At 41.3% G+C, this 20,914-nt stretch overlaps 1 protein-coding gene across 1 annotated transcript in view; it reads left to right on the forward strand.

Moving 5' to 3' along the window:
• Positions 1 to 20,914, forward strand: part of kiaa0586 (KIAA0586 ortholog) — a 538,659-nt gene that overhangs the window by 236,640 nt on the left and 281,105 nt on the right. The window contains exon 12 of the mRNA XM_063049620.1: positions 14,436 to 14,662. Within this exon, the coding sequence (XP_062905690.1) occupies positions 14,436 to 14,662 (227 nt within the window). The remainder of the gene's footprint in view (positions 1 to 14,435; positions 14,663 to 20,914) is intronic.

Below are 20,914 nucleotides of genomic sequence, written 5' to 3' on the forward strand. Positions count from 1 at the left end.
TCCTTTGGCCGTTGCGAATACAAATGTTCTGCTAGCACTGATTTCTTCAGGTGACCCAAACAGAAACACCTCCTGTGCTCTTTGATACGTGTTTCCAGCGTGTGCCCCATCTGGTCGATACATGCTGCTCCACATTCAGTGGGAATTCTTTAAATGCCAGCCATCCTGAATCCCAGGTCATCTTTGACCCGCATAAGCCTGTCTTGCCTATATTTCCACGGTTTCTGAAAGGATCACCAGGATCTTGAAAAAATACCCGATTAATACCATCCACAAACCTGTAAGGAAACTCAAATCACAGCTTATGTGGCTCAAAGGCGGTTGCTGGAAGCCCGATAAGTTTATTCGTCATACAGGCTGGGATCCTTTTCTCTTTTGCCATCCATTTCTCCCACTGAAGTGAGACCACAATTGGAATATTATATTGGTTGTCTTGCTGTAGGAAGGATGTAAGTAAACTGGAACATGTGCAGAAAAGATTTACAGGAATGGTTGCCAGGACTATAGGACTTGAGGTATAAGGAGAGACTGGATAGGTTGCAATGAAGGAAGCTGAGGGTGACTTGATAGAGGTTTACAAAGTCTGAGGGAGGGACACGGATGGATAGTGAAATCTAAAACTAGAGTGCACAAGCTTAAGGTGAGAGGGGAAAATTTTAGAGGACATGAGGATCAAGTTTTTCTCGCACAGGATGGACTGAGCTGTCAGAGAAAGGGTAGAGGTGGGTATAATTGAAACATTTAAAAGGTATTTCGACAGATAAGGGGATAGGAAATACTTGGTGGGTATGGGTTAAAAGTTGACAAAGCACTTTGGTCAGTACAGCCAAGATTGGCCAAAGGGCCTTCTTCCATGCTGTGTAGGAGTATTTTAGGTCATGATGTGCAGTAGCTAAACTTGTTTTGCATGTCAGGCAAAGGGGAAATTTGAGTACAGAAAACGCTAGTGGTACTGATTGTAAGGTAAAACCATAACGTTTCCAGGGCACTCAAGGTCAAAAGGAAGTGCTGACCACTGATATGCAAGTACAAGCCTCTCATTTGATCTTACCAGTTATATAAAGTTGTTCTCTTACAATGTTAAAAATAAATCTTTCTACATTAAACTTTTTTTAAACCGCAATGTAGTTTCAAATGACAAAAATAGGAGAAAATTACCAGTGTATCCCATAAAGATTAGTTGCAATATTCTCCTACTGTAGCTCCTTGCCAAGACACTTTGTTTCCCATGGGTGCAGCATATCTGTCTAGTTGACTTTCATTACTCTCAGAGCTCCTTTGTACTTCAGGAACCAGCCTCAGACTAGTTAGTGCATAGTGCACACTGTGCCAAGTTATGACAAGCCAACAGTGTATAGATCATCCTTTGCCAAAATTGAAATAAGACATCTCCTGACCTTTATTGGAAAATTTCATATATTCTTTTATCCATGCAAAGGCTTTTAGTAATATTGGCTTGCTTTTATACTGTTCCATGCCCGGTGACTCATTCCCTTTCATTTTTCCTATTATTATGCTTTCCATCTCTACAAGTTCAATAGCATATTCCAATATATCCAGTAGGGATTGCTATTCATTTGGAATCAAGAACTGAATTAAGCAGCCACAGTCAGGAACTCCTGCCAGGATTTAGACTGTTGCTGAAGCTCGTCAAATTTCTTCCCTATGTTTACTCAGACCTGACTCTAGTCCCTCCCTATTCACAAACAATATAATAAAAGTTGTTTTTGTGTGCTGAATTTATCAAGTCTGCAGTCCTATCTTTTCACAGGCTGGATCAACCAGGTTTCCTGTTCATAATTTCTGTCGCCTACTGTAGTTTTAAGGTATGCAGTGATTTCTGTAATTGGGCCATCTGTTAATTGGGGCAGCCGCTTATTTGGGATAACTCTGAAAAAACAACAACTAATTGAGAAAATAGCTGGGAGTCCCTTCATTTGTTGGGGAACACTATGCTGCTTAAGAAACTTTGGCAACAGGAGACAGTTAATGAACAGTTTTTAATGAGTGTCACTCATGTGTACTTGTGGTCGTTAGGCACTACACCGAGCTTTTAAATGGTGTCAGTTGCGTGAGCTTGTGCTCAAAAAGCGGAGATTTTTGTCACAGATAGTAGGTAAAATATAACCAATAAGACAATTCAGAACAGTTTTGCTCACTGTCGTTTCAACCATTTGGGTTTGGAGATGCCAGAAATGGGCAGGAGTGAAAATGAGATGATTTCACTACATCATCTACGAAGAATTTGAAGGTATCGACAATCATCGTAAGTGTTACAATGAAACTGAAGATCTGGAGGATGCAACCGTCGAAAGCATTGTATGAAGGCAGTTCAGTATCTGTTCTAGGTGTCTGTGCTGATGTTGTTCATCTATAGTGAATTAAAAGAACACTTCAGTGTACACTAGATGAATTCCTCCATCAATAGCTATTAGAAACTGAAGCACAGTTTTATAGTATTGTGACATTGGTGGTGTTCTAATTTGTTCTGAATTTCAGTTAAATACATAATTTGTTACTCAGTTAAACAGTAGTTTATCCTTTTTATACCTTTAGTTAAGGTATAAAACTAAAGGTAGTTGGGGAAACTTTGACTTTATTGGGCCAAAATGAACTGGTCCTGATGTGTCCCAATTAACCGGAACCCACTGTATTTTTTGACAAGATTGGACATGGGTTGCCATGAGTAATATCTTCTGCAGAAATTCTCTGATGACTTAGCAATAGTTGGGTGTACAAAGGGAGGACGGGAGGATGAATAACAGGGTCCTGTTATCAAATGGTACAAGCCGAATCTTCTGCTGCTCAACATCAGCAAGACAAAGGAGATGGTGATGGACTTTAGGAAGACTAAGCCTGTACTGCTCTCTGTTACTATTGATGGTGAGGACGTGAGCTCTGGAGCCTGGGCCTTTGCACTCAGATCTGCAGCTGGATCTTCAGCTTCCTCACAGACAGGACCTAGGCTGTAAATATAGGGGACAAACTCTCCTCTACAATCACTCTGAGCACCGGTGCCCCTCAAGGCTGTGTACTCAGCCCCCTGCTATACTCACGGTACACCCACGATTGTGTAGCCAAGTTTCCATCAAGCTCAATATATAAGTTTGCTGATGACACAACAATTGTAGGCCGTATCTCGGGTAATGATGAGTTTGAGTACAGAGAGAAAACTAAGAACCTGGTGGCATGGTACAAAGACAATAACCTATCCTTCAACATCAGCAAGACGAAGGAATTGGATGTTGACTTCAGAAGGAGTAGCGGACCGCACGACTCCATTTACATGGGTGGTACGCAAGTGGAACAAGTCAAAAGCTTTAAGATCCTCGGAATCAATATCACAAATGACCTGACTTGGCCTGTCCCCTAAAACCCTCACTAATTTTTATAGATGCACTGTAGAAAGCATTCTTCTACGGTGCATCACAACCTGGTATGGAAGTTGTCCTGTCCAATACCGGAAGAAGCTGCAGAAGATCTTGAACACAGCGCAGCAAATCACACAAACCAATCTTCCATCCTTGGACTATTTTACACCGCACGCTGTTGGAGCAGTGCTGCCAGGATAATCAAGGACACGACCCACCCAGCCAACACACTTTTTGTCCTGCTTCCCTCCGGGAGAAGGCTCAGGAGCTTGAAGACTCGTATGGCCAGATTTGGGAACAGCTTCTTTCCAACTGTGATAAGACTGCTGAACGGATCCTGACCCGGATCTGGGCCGTACCCTCCAAATATCCGGACCTGCTTCTTGGTTTTTTTGCACTACCTTACTTTCCCTTTTCTATTTTCTATTTATGATTTATAAGTTAAATTTTTAATATTTACCATGTACTTGTACTCCAGGGAGTGCGAAGCGCAGAATCAAATATCGCTGTGATGATTGTACATTCTAGTTTCAATCGTTTGGCGACAATAAAGTATAAAGTATGTGGTGAGGACCTACACGTACTTGGGGGTGCACATGGATGACAGGCTTGCGTGGAGCACCATCACAGAGGCTGTGTACAAGAAGGGCCAGAGTCGCCTCTACTTCCTGAGCAGATTAAGGTCCTTTGTAGTATGCAGGCCTCTCCTTCAGATTCTACCAGTCTGTTGCCTTCTATGTGGGGATGTGCTGGGGAAATGGCATCGACACGGGTGATGCCAACATGCTCAATAAATTGATTAGAAAGGCTGGCTCTGTTATAGGAGTTAAACTGGACACACTGGAGGCTGTGGTAGAACAAAGGACCCTATGGAAAATCCTGGCAATTCTGGAAAATGTTTCTCACACTCTGCATGCCATCTTGGCTGAACAGAAGAGCACTTTCAGTAATAGTCTAAGACAACAGTGCTGCTCCAAAGAGCACTATATGAGGTGATTCTTACCCTCAGCCGTAAGGTTCTATAATGAGTCAAACTGTAGCCAAGGAAGTGATGATCCCTCATCTGTTAGACTGTTTGAGGTAGCTTATTTTTTATTTATTCTTCTTGCTTCTCTTCTAATATTTATATCTGTGAACTTGTAATGCTACTGTGACGCTGTAATTTCCTTTGAGATAATTAAATATCTATCAATCTATTTATCTATCTATCTGTCTATCTGTGCTTTTACAGTTATAGTATGATATAGCATAGAAGGAAGTCTTCAACCCACAAATTCTATCCAGAGTAATCTATTTTGCCATTACCTGGTCAGTGTCTTGATGATTTAAGTTTTCTGTTAAATATTTTAATGTGAGACTCTGCCTCTATCATCTCTTGAGTGAAAAACTGTTCCTCTTGCCCCTTAACCTAAACCCATCTCCACTGGTTTTAGTCATCTATGTTATGACAGAAAGTTTCCTTTCATCCATTCAACACATGCCCCTCCTTTAATTTTGTCCAATCAGGTCTCTCCGTAGCTTTCTCTGCTGCTGGGAAAGTAAATGCAGCCTATACTGTCTCTCTTCATAAGTCAAACACTCTATGCCAGTTGATGGAGACAAATATTCCATGTACTTCTTTAACATCTTATCTATGTAGGTTTCCACATTTAGGATTCCTTGGATGTATGCATCCCAAGATCCCTCTGGCCCTAATACTTCTCCGGGCCCTATCTTCATTGTATATACCCTATCCATTTTAGTCTTGCCATAATACATTCACTTATCAGGATTAAATTTCATTTCCATTTCTCTGCCAACCTGGTCAATATTCTCCCCATAAACTAAAACTATATTCCTCACTATCAGTAGCACCACCAATTTTTGTGCCATCTGCAAACTTACTAATTGTACCTTGCATGTTTGTACCTAAAATATTATGTAGGTAACAAACAGGAAGGGTCCCAGAACTGATCCCACTGGTCACAGGCTTCCAATAATGAAAGCAACTTTCCTCCATTATAAAGTCAATTTTTAGAGTATATTAAATGTGTGTAAACCACATTATAAAGCAGTCTAGTATCCAATTTGCCACCTTGATTGGATCCCTTGTGTTCTAATCTTATTGAGCAATTTTTCATGTGAGACCTTGTCTAAGGTTTTACTTAAGTCCAGTGAAGAAATCAACTGCACTGCCCTTATTAATATATTTTATTACCTCTGTAAAATTCAATTAATTTGGTCTGAAGATCTTCCCTAACAAAGTCACGCTGGATACCTTTGATTTACCCCTGCTGCAGAATATTGTCCAGCTATTTCCTTACCCTACCTGACATCAGGCTTTGTCTGCCACAGTTCATGAGCAAAGGTGATGCATTTGTTGTCCTCCAGTCACTTGGGACCTCACCTTGGCCAAAGAAGGTGTAAAAATCTCTGTCAGGACTTCAGCAATCTCTTCCCTTACCTCCCAGAGCCTAATCAGGCTGGGGTGATTTACCCACCTTTCAGTCTGCTAAGACATCTAATAACTCCTTTTTTAATGATAACTAGAATCTCACTCTGCTCCTCTCTGAATTCTCCAGCTACATTTTATTTCTCTTCAGTTGATATATATACAAAGTATTCATTTAAAACATCACCAGCATACTGTGACTGCATACATGGATTGCCCCTTTGTCCAGCTATCTTCCCGGCTATTCTCTTGCAGTTAATATAAAATACTTGTAAAATGCTTTGAGGGTTTCCTTCATCCTGTAGTCCAATGATGTTATGTGTTCCTCGTTGCCATCCTAAGTTCATTTGGAAGTGCTTACCCTACACTTTACTGAAGGGCCTCCCGATTAATATTTGCTATTGGCTTCCTCTCATGTTTTATTCAACCCTCAATTTCTCTTAGGATTCCCTGAATTTGCTGACTTTACCTTTCACCATTACAGAAAAAATCTTTGGCCCTGAACTCCCTTTATTTCATTTTTGTATGAGCCTCGCTAGCTGGATTTCAGCGAGTTGACTTTGCTAGGTTCTGTATTATTATATTAAAATTTGTCTTCTCCCTATTGAATAACTACCTTGAAACTTGCAGTGAGATAGTCACTATCCCTGAAATGCTTTTCCAGTGACACATCATTACTTGTCCTTCTAGTTGTAATCCCCAACTACTACAAGCCCATTGCTCTTACAAATTGTCCTCGTCTGTATGCTGCAGTAATAGAATCCTTGATCAATACTGCAACACCAGCCCTTTTACCACCCTCTCTGTCATGCCTGCAAATTCTGTACCCCAGAATGTTGAATTGCCCTTCTTTCACCCTTATCTCTGTAATTGCAACTGTATAATATTTCCAAGTGCCTATCAGTGCCTTCCATTCTCTATTCATAGCGCTGTCTGAAATGCCTACTTAACTGACTCAAGTTTTGTTCTATATATGACACTACCTCCCCACCAGCTGTACCAACTCTGTGTCTTATCTTTGCCAAATTAGTTTAAACTTTCCCCAACAGCCCTAGCAAACCACCTGCAAAGATGTTGGATACATTCTTGGACAACTGCCCAAGATGCCAAAGAGTTTTCTGCTGAAACCTGAAAATGTGCCTGTTGGCAGCAATGCAAGTAAAACTGTACACCAGCCAGATCGAAAAAAAGGGGGGCGGGTAACACCTTCAATACAAAAATAAAATATTTTTCATGACACCATATGTCATTTGTTTTGAAAAGGCATATTATTTCCAGTGCTTTCTTTGAATAAAGTATATGCATTTAAAAAATTAGTTCATGTAATTTAATAAGGATCACTTTGGACTTCTGTTAACTCAGAACTCACCCTTTGCCTTTGTATTCACTGTTGAGACAGTTTCTTTTGTAATTCTTCAGTTGTTTTCTCGAGAGAATAAATTTTTCAGTGGCACTTTATGGAAGTTTGAAATTGCAGGATTCTTTCAAGCCTTTTTTACTTGAGGAAAGGGAATTTATGTTCATATAAATATTTATCACAATTCAGAACATATCTGTACATTTTGAGAATAGTAGCTTTCTATCACAGTTTAGGAAATAGAGCTGTTAATAACGAATTTCATCATAATTTTCCATATGTTTACCATTTATTGAAAATTTGAAATACAGTATAGTTTTGTGCATCTTCAGTGCAGCATTGAAGTCCCTTCTTGCTTCTAGAATTCCAAACAATGGTGAGCATGAATTCAGAATCATAAAATCATTTTGGTACAGAAGAAAGCCATTTGAACCATTGGTTTTATGTCAGCTTTTAACAGAGCAAACAGTCTCATTCCCTACTTTTTCCTTGTGCATCTATAGAATAATTCCTTTGAGGCCTTTTTAAATTCGTTTTTGAAAAACCCTAGGCTCTATTCAAAACCTTTCATTTTCCTGATATTCTAGAAACATAGAAAACCTACAGCACAATACAGGCCCTTCGGCCCACAGAGTTGTGCCGAACATGTCCCTACCTTAGAAATTACTAGGTTTACCTATAGCCCTCTATTTTTCTAAGCTCCATGTACCTATCCAAAGGTCTCTTAAAAGACCCTATCGTATCTGCCTCCACCACCGTTGCCGGCAGCCCATTCCACACACTGACTACTCTCTGCTTAAAAAACTTAACAAGATCACAAGACAAAGGAGCAGAAGTAGGCCATTCGGCCCATCGAGTCTGCTCTGCAGCTCCCCCATGAGCTAAATATTCACCCATCTAGTTCCAATTTCCGGCTTTTTCCCCATATCCCTTGATACCCTGACTAATTAGATACCTGTCAATCTCCTCCTTAAACACCCTCAATGATCGGGCCTCCACAGCTGTATGTGGCAACGAATTCCACAAATCCACCATCCTCTGGCTAAAAAAATTTCTCCTCATCTCTGTTTTAACTGGGTACCCTCCAATTCTAAGACTATGGCCTCTTGTCCTGGACTCACCCACCAAGGGAAACAACCTTTCCACATCTACTCTGTCCAACCCTTTCAACATTCAAAATGTTTCTGTGAGATCCCCTCTCATTCTTCTGTACTCTAATGAATACAGTTCAAGAGCCGACAAACGCTCCTCATATGTTAGCCCCTGCATTCCAGGAATCATCCTCGCAAATCTTCTCTGAACTCTCTCCAACATCAGTACATCCTTTCTAAGATAGGGGGCCCAAAACTGCACACAGTATTCCAAATGAGGTCTCACTAATGCCCCATAGAGCCTCATCAACACCTCCTTACTCTTATACACTATTCCTCTTGAAATGAGTGCCAACATATCATTCACTTTCCTTACCGCCGATCCAACTTGGTGGTTAACCTTTAGGGTATCTTGCACGAGGACCCCCAAGTCCCTTTGCACTTCCGATTTTTGAATTTTCTCCCCATCTAAATAATAATCTGCCTGATTATTTCTTCTTCCAAAATGTACAACCGTACATTTGTCAACGTTGTATCTCATCTGCCGTTTCTTTGCCCACTCTCCTAAACTGACTAAGTCTCTCTGCAACCTTTCCATTTCTTCAACATTTCCTGCTCCTCCACCTATCTTGGTGTCATCCACAAACTTAGCCACAAAACCATTTAATCCATAATCCAAATCATCGATATACATCGTAAAAAGAAGCAGCCCCAACACCGACCCCTGCGGAACACCACTAGTAACCGGCAACTAATCAGAATAGGATCCCTTTATTCCCACCCTTTGCTTTCTGCCTATCAGCTAATGCTCCACCCATTTCAATATCTTTCCTATAATTCCATGGGCTCTCATCTTATTAAGCAGCCTCATATACGGCACCTTATTGAAGGCCGTTTGAAAATCCAAATACACAACATCCACAGCCTCTCCCTTGTCAATCTTATTCAAGATTACCTCAAAAAATTCCAATAGGCTGGTGAGGCAGGATCTTCCCTTCATGAAACCATACTGGCTCGGTCTATCTTGTCATGCACCTCGAGCTATTTCATAACCTCGTCCTTGAGGATTGACTCCAATATCTTTCCAACTACCGATGTCAGACTAATAGGTCTGTAATTTTCTTTTTGCTGCCTCCTTCCTTTCTTAAATAGCAGAGCTACATTTGTGACCTTGCAGTCCTCCGGAACCATGCCAGAGTCTATTGATTCCTGGAAGATCATTTCCAATGCTTCCACAATCTCCAAAGCCACCTCCTTCAGAACTCTTGGGTGCACCTCATCTGGACCGGGAGAGTTATCTATTCTTAGTCCACTTAGCTTCCCAAGCACTTTCTCTCTATTAATCTTGACTGTACCTAATTCTATTCCCTGATACCTCTGGCTATCAGGTATTTTGCTCATGTCTTCCACTGTGAAGACTGATGCAAAATACTCATTGAGTTCCTCTGCCATCTCTTTGTTATCCATTATAATTTCTCCAGCATCATTTTCAATCAGTCCCGTATCTACCTGTGTCACTCTTTTACTCTTCATATATTTAAAAAAACTCTAGTATCCTTTTTTATGTTAATCGCCAACTTCCTTTCATAATTCATATTTTCTTAACTAATGACTTTCTTAGTTTCCTTCTGTAAGTTTTTAAAGGTCTTCCAGTCCTCATTTTTCCCACTAATTTTTGCTTCCTTGTACACCGTTGCTTTTGCTTTTATTTTTGCCTTAACCTCTCTCGTTAGCCACATTTGTGCCATTTTTCCATTCATGATTTTCTTTTTTCTTGGAATATATTTTTCCTGCATTTTCCTTATTTCTTGTAGGAATTTCATCCAATTCTGCTCTGCCGTCCCTCCATTTAGCTTACTTTTCCAATCGACTTGGGCCAGTTCCTCTCTCATACCACTGTAATTTCCCCTGTTCCACTGAAATATTGATACACCTGATACCAGCTTCTCCTTTTCAAATTTGAAACTGAACTCAATCATATTATGATGACTACTTCCAAGGGGTTCCTTTACCTCCAGCTCCCTATTCGCCTCAGATTCATTACACAGCACCTAATCCAAAACAGCCGGTCCCCTGGTAGGCTTCTGGACAAGCTGCTCCAAAAAGCCATCCTGTAGGCATTCTACAAATTCCCTCTCCTGAGATCCATTACCTTCCTGACTTTCCCAATCCACTTTCATATTAAAATCCCCCATAATTATCTTGACATTTTCCTTCTGACATGCTTTTTCTATTTCCAGCTGCAACTTGTAGTCCACATCCCGGCTGCTGTTTGGAGGCCTGTATATAACTGCTATTAGTGTCTTTTTACCCTTGCCATTTCTTAATTCTACCCATAAGGATTCTACCTCTTCTGATCCTATGTCCCTTCTTTCTATTGATTTGATATCGTTACTTACCATCAGGACCACGCCACCCGCTTTACCTACCTTCCTATCTTTCCTGTACACTGTGTATCCTTGGATATTCAGCTCCAAATCACATCCATCATTTAGCCATGACTCGGTGATGGCCACAATGTCATATCTTTTAACCTGCAGCTGTGCAACAAGGTCATCCACTTTATTTCTAATGCTGCGTGCATTTAAGTACAGTACATTTAGATCAGTATCTGTTGCCAATTTTGCTATATTTCTATTTTGCTATATTTCTAACTTACCCCTGACATCTCTGTATCTACTCCCAAGCACCTTAAAACTGTGCCCTCTTGTGGCAGCCATTTCAGCCCCTCTGACAATCCATACGATCAATGCCTCTCATCATCTTATACACCTCTATCAGGTCACCTCTCATCCTCCATCACTCCAAGGAGAAAAGGCCAAGTTCACTCAACCTGTTTTCATAAGGCATGCTCCCCAATCCAGGGAATATCCTTGTAAATCTCCTCTGCACCCTTTCTATGGTTTTCACATCCTTCCTGCAAAGGGGTGGCTAGAATTGAGCACAGTACTCCAAGTGGGGTCTGACCAGGGTCCTATATAGGGTCCTATATAACTGCGATATTACCTCTCGGCTCTTAAATTCAATTCCACGATTGATGATGGCCAATACACGGTACGGCTTCTGAACCACAGAGTCAAACTGCGTAGCTGCTATGGACTCGGACCCCAAGATCCCGCTGATCCTCCACACTGCCAAGAGTCTTGCCATTAATACTATATTCTACCACCATATCTGACCTACCAAAATGAACCACTTCACACTTATCTGGGTTGAACGCCATCTGCCACTTCTCAGCCCAGTTTTACATCCTATTTATGTCCCACTGTAACCTCTGACAGCCCTCCACACTATCCACAACACTCCCAACCTTTGTGTCATCAGCAAACTTACTAACCCATCCCTCCACTTCCTCATCCACGTCATTGATAAAAATCACAAAGAGTAAGGGTCCCAGAACAGATCCCTGAGGCACACCACTGGTCACTGACCTCCATGCAGAATATGACCCGTCTACAACCACTGTTTGCCTTCTGTGGGCAAGCCAATTCTGGATCCACAAAGCAAGGTCCCCTTAGATCCCATACCTCCTTACTTTCTCAATAAGCCTTGCATGGGGTACCTTATCAAATGTCTTGCTGAAATCCATATACAGTACATCAACTGCTCTTCCTTCATCAATGTGTTTATTTGCATCCTCAAAAATTTCAGTCAGGTTCGTAAGGCACAACCTGCCTTGACAAAGCTATGCTGACTATTCCTATCATATTATACCTCTCTAAATGTTCATAAATCCTGCCTCTCAGGATCCTCTCCATCAACTTACCAACCACTGGAGTAAGACTCAGTGGTCTATAATTTACTGGGCTATGTCTACTCCCTTTCTTGAATAAGGGAACAACATCTACAACCCTCCAATCCTCTGGAACCTCCCCCGTCCTCATTGATGATGCAAAGATCATCGCTAGAGGCTCAGCAATCTTCTACCTCACCTCTCACAGTAGCCTGGGGCACATCTCATCCAGTCCTGGTGACTTATCAAACTTGATGCTTTCCAAAAGCTCCAGCACATCCTCTTTCTTAATATCTACATGCTCCAGCTTTTCAGTCCACTGCAAAGTCATCACTACAATCACCAGCAACACACTTAAAAGTTGCTGGTGACGCAGCAGGCCAGACAGCATCTCTAGGAAGAGGTGCAGTCGACGTTTCGGGCCGAGACCCTTTGTCAGGACTAACTGAAAGAAGAGCTAGTAAAAGAATTGAAAGTGGGAGGGGGAGGGGGAGGGGGAGATCCAAAATGATAGGAGAAGACAGGAGGGGGAGGGATGGAGCCAAGAGCTGGAAAGTTGATTGGCAAAAGGGATGTGAGAGGATAATGGGACGGAGGCCCAGGGAGAAAGAAAGGGGGGAGGGCTGAAGCCCAGAGGATGGGCAAGCAGTATAGTGAGAGGGACAGAGGGAGAAAAAGGAGAGAGAGAAAAATAATATATATATATAATAAAAAAAACGGATGGGGTACGAGGGGGAGGAGGGGCATTAACGGAAGTTAGAGAAGTCAATGTTCATGCCATCAGGTTGGAGGCTACCCAGACAGAATATAAGGTGTTGTTCCTCCAACCTGAGTGTGGCTTCATCTTGACAGTAGAGGAGGCCGTGGATAGGCATATCAGAATGGGAATGGGACGTGGAATTAAAATGTGTGGCCACTGGGAGATCCTGCTTTCTGTGGCAGACAGAGCGTAGGTGTTCAGCCAAATGGTCTCCCAGTCTGCAGACTTCTCTAACTTCTCTAACATTGACTTCTCTAACTTCCGTTAATGCTCCTCCTCCCCCTCGTACCCCATCCATTATTTATTTATTATATATATATATTCTATTTCTCTCTCTCTCCTTTTTTGTCCCTTTGTCCCTCTCACTATACTGCTTGCCCATCCTCTGGGCTTCACCCCTCTCCCTTTCTTTCTCCCGCGTCCTCGTGTCCCATTATCCTCTCATATCCCTTTTGCCAATCAACTGTCCAGCTCTTGGCTCCATCCCTCCCCCTCCTGTCTTCTCCTATCATTTTGGATCTTCCCCTCCCCTCCCACTTTCAAATCTCTTACTATCTCTTCTTTCAATTAGTCCTGATGAAGGGTCTCGGCCCGAAACATCGACTGTACCTCTTCCTATAGATGCTGCCTGGCCTACTGCGTTCACCAGCAACTTTTATGTGTGTTGCTTGAAATTCTAGCATCGGCAGATTTCCTCCTGTTTGTGTTTTTAAAACTACAGTCACCAAGGTCCTTTTCCATAGTGAATACTGAAGTAAAGTATTCATTAAGTACCTCTGCTATTTCCTCCGGTTCCATACACATCTTCCCACTGCCACACTTGACAGGTTCTATTCTTTCACGTTCTATCAAATTTTCTCAAGTTTTGCTGCAGTTAGAACATCCAAATCTCTTCCAGTCTAACCCTTTGCTGAATGTTCCTCTCCCTTGGAACTATTTGTGTAAATCTTCTGTGCTCCCACTGTGGCATCATGACATTCTTTCTGAAGTTAAGTGACCAGAATTGGACCCCTTAGTCTAGTTGTGGCCTAACTGGTGGTTAATAAAGATTGAACAATGCCTATATACTTTTGTATCTTTTCTCTCTATAACATAAAAATCTTACATGCTTTACTAATTGCACTCTCAACTATTTTGTCATGCTCAAATACATACAGTATGTACTTAAACAGCCAGTGCTGCCTTCTGTTCTTTCTTTTAAATATATATTGTATCTCCACATTCTTTCTGCCAATGTGTGTCATTTCACACTTCTCTGTATTTATTCTCTTCTGCCACTTGGCTGCCAATTCTGCCAGTTTATATGTGCCCTGTTACGATTCTGTTTTGCTTTTTTTCACAGTTTCAGGCTTCAATGAAAAGTCTTTAACCTGAAATATTAACTATGTTTCTCTTTCCACAGATGCTGCCTGACCTCCTAAGTGTTTCTATCATTCTGTTTTTTTTAAATTGTTAATGAATTTTCAATGATATTTTGTTAGGTAGCAGTGCAGTTTTACCATGCAGGTCACTGACAGTGGTATTTAGATTTCTGTTAATGTCATCACTGAAAGGAAGGCGCTTTAGTTGTTCTTTAGGCTTATAAAAGTAGGTATTTTATTCTTGAATAGGTGTAAGATATATAAATTTCAGTTTTTATTTCTAATTCCGTTTTAATCACTAAAGCATAATCAAAATTATTTTCATTTTTAGCTGAAGCAACCTACACTCAGTGCCAAAGGAACAGAATCTGGTTGTTCACAGAAACCTTCACTGATTGAGTCAGTAAAGGCACCAAAATCAATGTTTGAAGATGCTGAACAAATTTTGCGAAAGGTGCAAATGAACAAGAAATTTATTGAAGAAAATCTTGAAGCAATTGTTAGAGCAAAGGACCATTCTTCATTATATTCAATAATTGACTCCTTAACTGCAAACAGGTATGGAATTACCAGTGTGATGACTTGGAGCAATGTAGTTTTGATGCTTTGTTGGTAAAGGTGTTTTTTTCTGCCTGGTGAAAGTTGCTGATTAATGTTTGCTATTGGTAGAAACCTACAAGACTTAGATTATGATTGTCCGAACTTAGTTAATCAAATGTTCTTATAGTGTATAAACTGGAGATCTTCCTCTTAACATTTGAAACCAGGTCTCTGAGAAGAAAACAACCATTTAACATTTTTATACCCTTAATTAATCCTGTTTTGAGTTTAAGAAAAAAAATCAGAACTGTGATACTGTTGTTACCAATGATTGCTTCTCTCACTGATACAGATTTCTTTTTACATTTTCATCTCTACTTTGCCCCAAAATATATTGTTTTCCATTGCTGTACATTGATTTTATTAGCCACAAAGTTGGCTGTGCTTGTAGGTAAAAAGCTAACAGAATGCCAAGCATGAATGTAGCAAGCTGTAGCAAACATAAGCTGTAGATTAGGTGCTAGAAGCTTTCCAGAATTATAGTACTTTGAGCTTTATACTCTCTGGAAAGCAATGTAGGGTAATGTAAAGGGTGGAAGCATATGCATAGTTCACAACCACTGATACTGAGTTGGAGTTCACTTTAAGAGGCAGTAAGACCATAAGAGTGTTTAGGTATGGTGAATTTCTGTTGAACTTATGCTCCCCTTGTATGGTGCCCTTGAAGGCAATGCTCCTGGTCACATGCTTGACTGGTCAGCGAACATGAGCAGAGCATTTGATGATGACATCAACAAGCTCTTTCCAACGTGACCCTACTGGTGCACTCGCTCCCCAATGCCATTACTACCCATAGCCATTACTACTGATGCTTCACACTATGCTGTGGGCGCTGTGCACAAGCAATTGGTTGGAGGCATGTGGTAGCTGCTTGCCTTCTTCAGCCAGAAGCTCCGTCTCCGTGAAAGGAGTACAGCACATTTGACTGCGAGTTTCTCTACCTCTATCTGGTTGTCATTTTTATTTTCTACTAGTGGATCACCATTTCACAATATTTATTGACCACAAACCCTTCATGCACGTGTTGGCCAATATATCAGACCCTTGGTCTGCACGGCAGCAACGCCATCTGGACTACATACAACACACGACATACAACACATCTAGGGAAAGATAATGCCATGGCTGAATGCCTCTCGTGGCCAGCTGTTGAGGCCATACACATATGGGTTGACTATGCTGGCATGGCAGCCGACCAAGCTGCTGACTCAGATGTCCAGGCTTACTGATCAGCAGTCATGGGCAATTCAGGGAAGCTGGCGTCTCTCTCCTGTGCGATGTCTCAACCACTTTCCCTTGCCCCATAGTGCCCGCAAACTGGAGGCACACTGTTTTTAACTCCTTTCATGACCTCCCGCACCCAGCCAAGGAGGCCTCAGAGAAACTGGTTTGTGTGGCATGCCTTTAGAAGGGAAGTGTAATTGGACTGTAGCCTGTGTTGGGTGTCAGCAGGTGAAAATTAATCGTCATGTTTGGGCACCATTGGCACCTTCTGAGGTCCCTCTGCGACGGTTTGATCATGTCAATATGGACCTTGTTGGCCCTCTTATCCCTCCCATGGTTTTATGCACCTCCTTAACATGGTGGACTGGAGCACTAGGTGGCCAGAGGTCATCCTTCTAGCATCGATGAGGGCTACAAATGTGGTTTAGATGTTCATCAGCACCTGTGTTGTTTGGTTTGGCACTCCATCTGATTTTTCCTCTGATCGTGGTCCCCAATTCACATCAGACCTCTGGGCTGTGATGGCCCAGAGCCTTGGTGTTAGTTTACATCACACCATGGCATATCACCAACTGTCCAATGGTTTCTGTGAGCAGTTTCATCGCTCCTTAATGGCTGCTCTGAGGGCATCCCTGATGGATGAGTGCTGGCATGATCTTCTCCTGTGGGTCTGTTGAGACTTAGAATGGCTCCAAAGGAGGACCTGCGGTCATTTGCGGCTGAGTTGGTATACAGGGATCCGTTACAAGTGCTAAGTGATTTTGTTTCTGACACCATGATTGGTTGGTCAGCCTGTCAGCAGTGTTCAGCCGTGTCCAGTGAACTCAGTTCCTTTTTACCTCTTCCCAACTTCCATCATGGCGTACAGCTCTTTTTGGTTCCTGTTAAACAACTTTCGTTTTCGTCCGCCATGATGCACATTAACATCCCCTTAGTCCCTGTTACATACCCCGTAACTGGGTTGCCAAACCAGCAGAAATGGACCACTAGTTGGAGTCTGGATTACTGGAAGCTAATAAAGGTTTATTAAAGAAATAAGTAACACAGTACTCTAATCGTACGGATATAAATGCAACAGGTTAGCAATGATAAAACACACATGTACACAGAACTAGGGTATTAGGAATCAATCAAGCTCTATCGCTGTCTAGGGGTAAAATGATCAGTCTCAAGTGATGCAGAGTTCAGTTCAGTTTATTACAGTTCGCAGTAATCGCTGTTGTGCTGTTGGAGAGAGAGAGAGAGAGAGAGAATGCAAATTTGATTCAGCAGAACTTTGATGTTCACAGGTGGTTTTGGGCAGACCCTTTTATGTCTTCTGTGGTCACCAACTGTGACCCCTCCGTTCCAGATACGACCGTTCTTCCGCGGTGAACCCGGCACCCAGGCAAGGGCGGACACACACACCAGGTTCCCACCGATCGTACCCTTTTCACCCTGTGCGTCTACGGCCCGTTCCCGCGAACCAGACCTCCAACACTCACCAACTTGTGGGGGCACACCGCTCTTCCAGGGTCTCGTTATCTCGTGATCTCATGGTGTGTCGTGCCTTAGCGAACTTGTTCTTTTTATCCCCCTGCTGGGCTATCACCTGTCCATCAAACTTCAAACAGTTCAGGTTCAAAGCAACCGGTCTGTCAATACTCTGAATTGTGTCTCTTTTCGTTATCTCTCTCCTCTCTCATTAACATCTTGAACGTTTCTCCATTTGTCTCCCTTATCTCTCTCATCTCTCTCATCAGCATCAATCGTCTGATAACTTGGTTTGTCATCACATCTCCCTTATGATGGTCCACTCCACATTTTGAAACAGACAGAAAAAGTCTTTTATCATAGATAGGAGGGGTAAACGGGAATGCACTTCAGTAGATCACCTTAAACCGGCCCACCCAGAGTGGGAGGATTCTGCTACCATGCACTTGGCATCATGACATGACCATGAGCATATCAACGCACCTGTTCAAGCCAGAGGCACATGCTGTTCCTCCACCCATGGATCGTAGGACTCGAGCCGGCCTGATTGTCTAAGTGCCGGACAGGCTCACAATGCCGGTTTTAGTGAATTCGGGGGGTGGGGTGGTGGGGGCTGCATAAGGTGGAAATAATGCATAATTCACAACCAATGACGTTGAGTTGGGGTTCACTAGGAGGCCGGTCTGACATGATGACTTAATGACGTGGTTTTTTACCGTGCTTTATGCTCTGCAATTGGTTGACAATAAAGTGAATTATTATGGTTTCCCTTAAACTTAAAATTCCTCCATTTTATTTATGAAACCTACAACAATAACAATGCATGACGTGTGATTGGCAATCATCAAATGCAACATAACCACATTTTGTGTAGCTGGGTGAGAAAATAACCAGTCTAATCTCTCATGGTTGCAAGTATAATTGGAAACCAGAGGTTCATCCAACTATAGTTTCCCTGTATCAATGGCTGTTCTCAGACACCTGGTATACTTCTTACCTCTTGAAGGTAGTTGACCTCCCTTGTCCTTAGTTCATCTGTGTGGCACGGCTTTTTGTATTGATGTGTCTCTAAGGAGTTCATTGGAATGGAATTCATCCACTGACCATCCTTGGGTTAAGAACGCCCAGCTTATGAACACTTATGTATAATAATATACTCCCATAATATTATTAAATTCAAAAATATGACATGGATGTGTACATTTATTCCAATGAACATCAGAACTAGTTTCCTCTGCTTCTTCATTTATAGTGATTGTTCTTTCTCATCAGTCCTGTGTGCCTCTAATGCCATTCATCACAATACCTTGGGGATATGATTACTATTTGGACTTATTTTTGTCTCCTTTCCAATTTATGGACAAAATCAACTTATGAATATCTATAAAAATGGAACATGTTCATTAAAAGGATGATCCTTTGTCACCTGTCTCAAGGCTGCCTCATTTATATCAATAAGACTGCTGGCCAAATGATCCAGATGGCACAGTGTTTATGTTGCATTTACTCTATCCCACTATTGAACAACTGTGTCTGTATATGTGCACATGTTGAGAAACCGATCATTGTATTGTATATTGTAGTACAGGCCGACCTTCACTAACCTGGCAGCATTGGGACCTGAGGAGTGCCGGATTAGTGAAAATGCCGAATTACAGAAGGATCGCATTAAGCATAATCAGTGCCGGATTATCGAAGGAACTGGATTACAGGTAGTCGGATTAGTGAAGGTCGACCTGTAATAAGTTTTTAAGCCACTTTTGTTGAGTGGCTACCTGCTGGGAAATGACTGTGCAGATTGGTGATAATATCTCTTCCTCGCTGATGATCAACACTGGTACACCTCAGGGGTGTGTACTTAGCCCACTATTCTACTCCCCCTATACCCATACAACTGTGTGGCTAGGCACAGCTCAAATACCATCTATAAATTTGCTGATGATACAACTATTGTTGGTAGAATCTCAGATGGAGATGAGAGGGCGTACAGGAGTGAGATATACCAGCTGGTTAGGTGGTGTTGCAGTAACAACCTTGCACTCATTGTCAGTAAGATGAAAGAGCTGATTGTGGATTTTAGGAAGGGTAAGAAGAGGCAATTTAAACCAATCCTCATAGAGGGATCAGAAGTGGAGAGAATGAGCAGTTTCAAGTTCCTGGGTGTCAAGCTCTCTGAGGATCTAACCTGGTCCCAGCATATCAATGCAGCTATAAAGAAGGCGAGACTGTGGCTATATCTCAGTAGGAGTTTGAAGAGGAACATACTGGTGATAATAAATCTGAAAATTCTGAAAATGCAGCTGTTACCTCAGTATAGAATGATCCTTGTTTGAACCACTGCATCTTGTGATTTCAAAAACATTTGAATCTTGATTCTATCACTTCAATATAGGTTGGTTCTTGTTTATAAATATCCTATATAGATTTCCTAACATAGGACTATCAATTGCAGATTCCTCTTCTTCTTACAACTTATTTGGTATTTAATTAAATTTAGTCAGTTTTTTATGATTTTCTGTTGATTCAGATTCCCTAGTAATTTTCTATAAAATGTAAATATTTCTAAAGCCAACAAAGCAATTTATTGGCAGAGTTTGGCTATCCAAATATTAATAAGATTTCCACACCAATGACAACTGTTTAAGTGTTCAAAAATCAGAGAGCAACTGTGAGTCTTAGAATTGTCATTGTATATAAAATGATACCCCCCCCACCCAAAAAAACAATTGTTTTTATATCTGACTATGTTTTTTACTGTGTGCTTTTTACTTTTCTTTACTCATCTGTATTCTCTTCGGTTGGAAATAAATTCACAAATAGAATTCACATAATGTTGTAACATCCTCAGCTATCCTACTGAATTTTGATTGCCACACTAGCAGTCTTATTCTCTTAAAAACAGATCCACAGTGTCACCTGAAGCACTAAATTAAAATTTGGTAATTGAGTTACTTTGCTGTAGCAATTAATTTCTAAAGTACTTTAGATAGTTTATTGCTTTCCTCTTTGAAACATAGTCATTTAGTATTTTTTTCTTTTCACTTATAACTTGGATTAAAAAGTCCAAGCAGACTTAAGTTAACTTCCATTACATTTGAAAAGGAATTACATTGAAGATGGAGATTGAGTATACTTAGATAACTTCTTTAAATTTTGTTGCCCTTATCCTGATGACAGCAGAAGGTGCAGTACTGGAAGGTGTCACTAAAGTAACCCCAGTGAGTTGTGACATGTTGGTTAAAAGATTTGGTTATAATGCATCTTGAAAGTTTAGCTAAAGGAATGCTTTTAAGGAACATTGAATTCAAATTTTATCACTTCAATGTCACACATGAAAAAGATCTTGCAAACAGTGTTTTGAGGATCACATTTTCTGAATATGATCATAGGAGGAATGTTAGAAAGGATAAATTGGTTGTAGCTTAACAGGAGTTCCCTGCTCAGCCTGTCATTTTTATATTTCCTGAGTGCAGCTGGAATCAGTTGAATTAATTCAAAAATAATTCAAATTTG

The sequence above is a fragment of the Mobula hypostoma genome, chromosome 1 (assembly GCF_963921235.1).
Source record: "Mobula hypostoma chromosome 1, sMobHyp1.1, whole genome shotgun sequence".
NCBI classification, from domain to species: Eukaryota; Metazoa; Chordata; class Chondrichthyes; order Myliobatiformes; family Myliobatidae; genus Mobula; species Mobula hypostoma.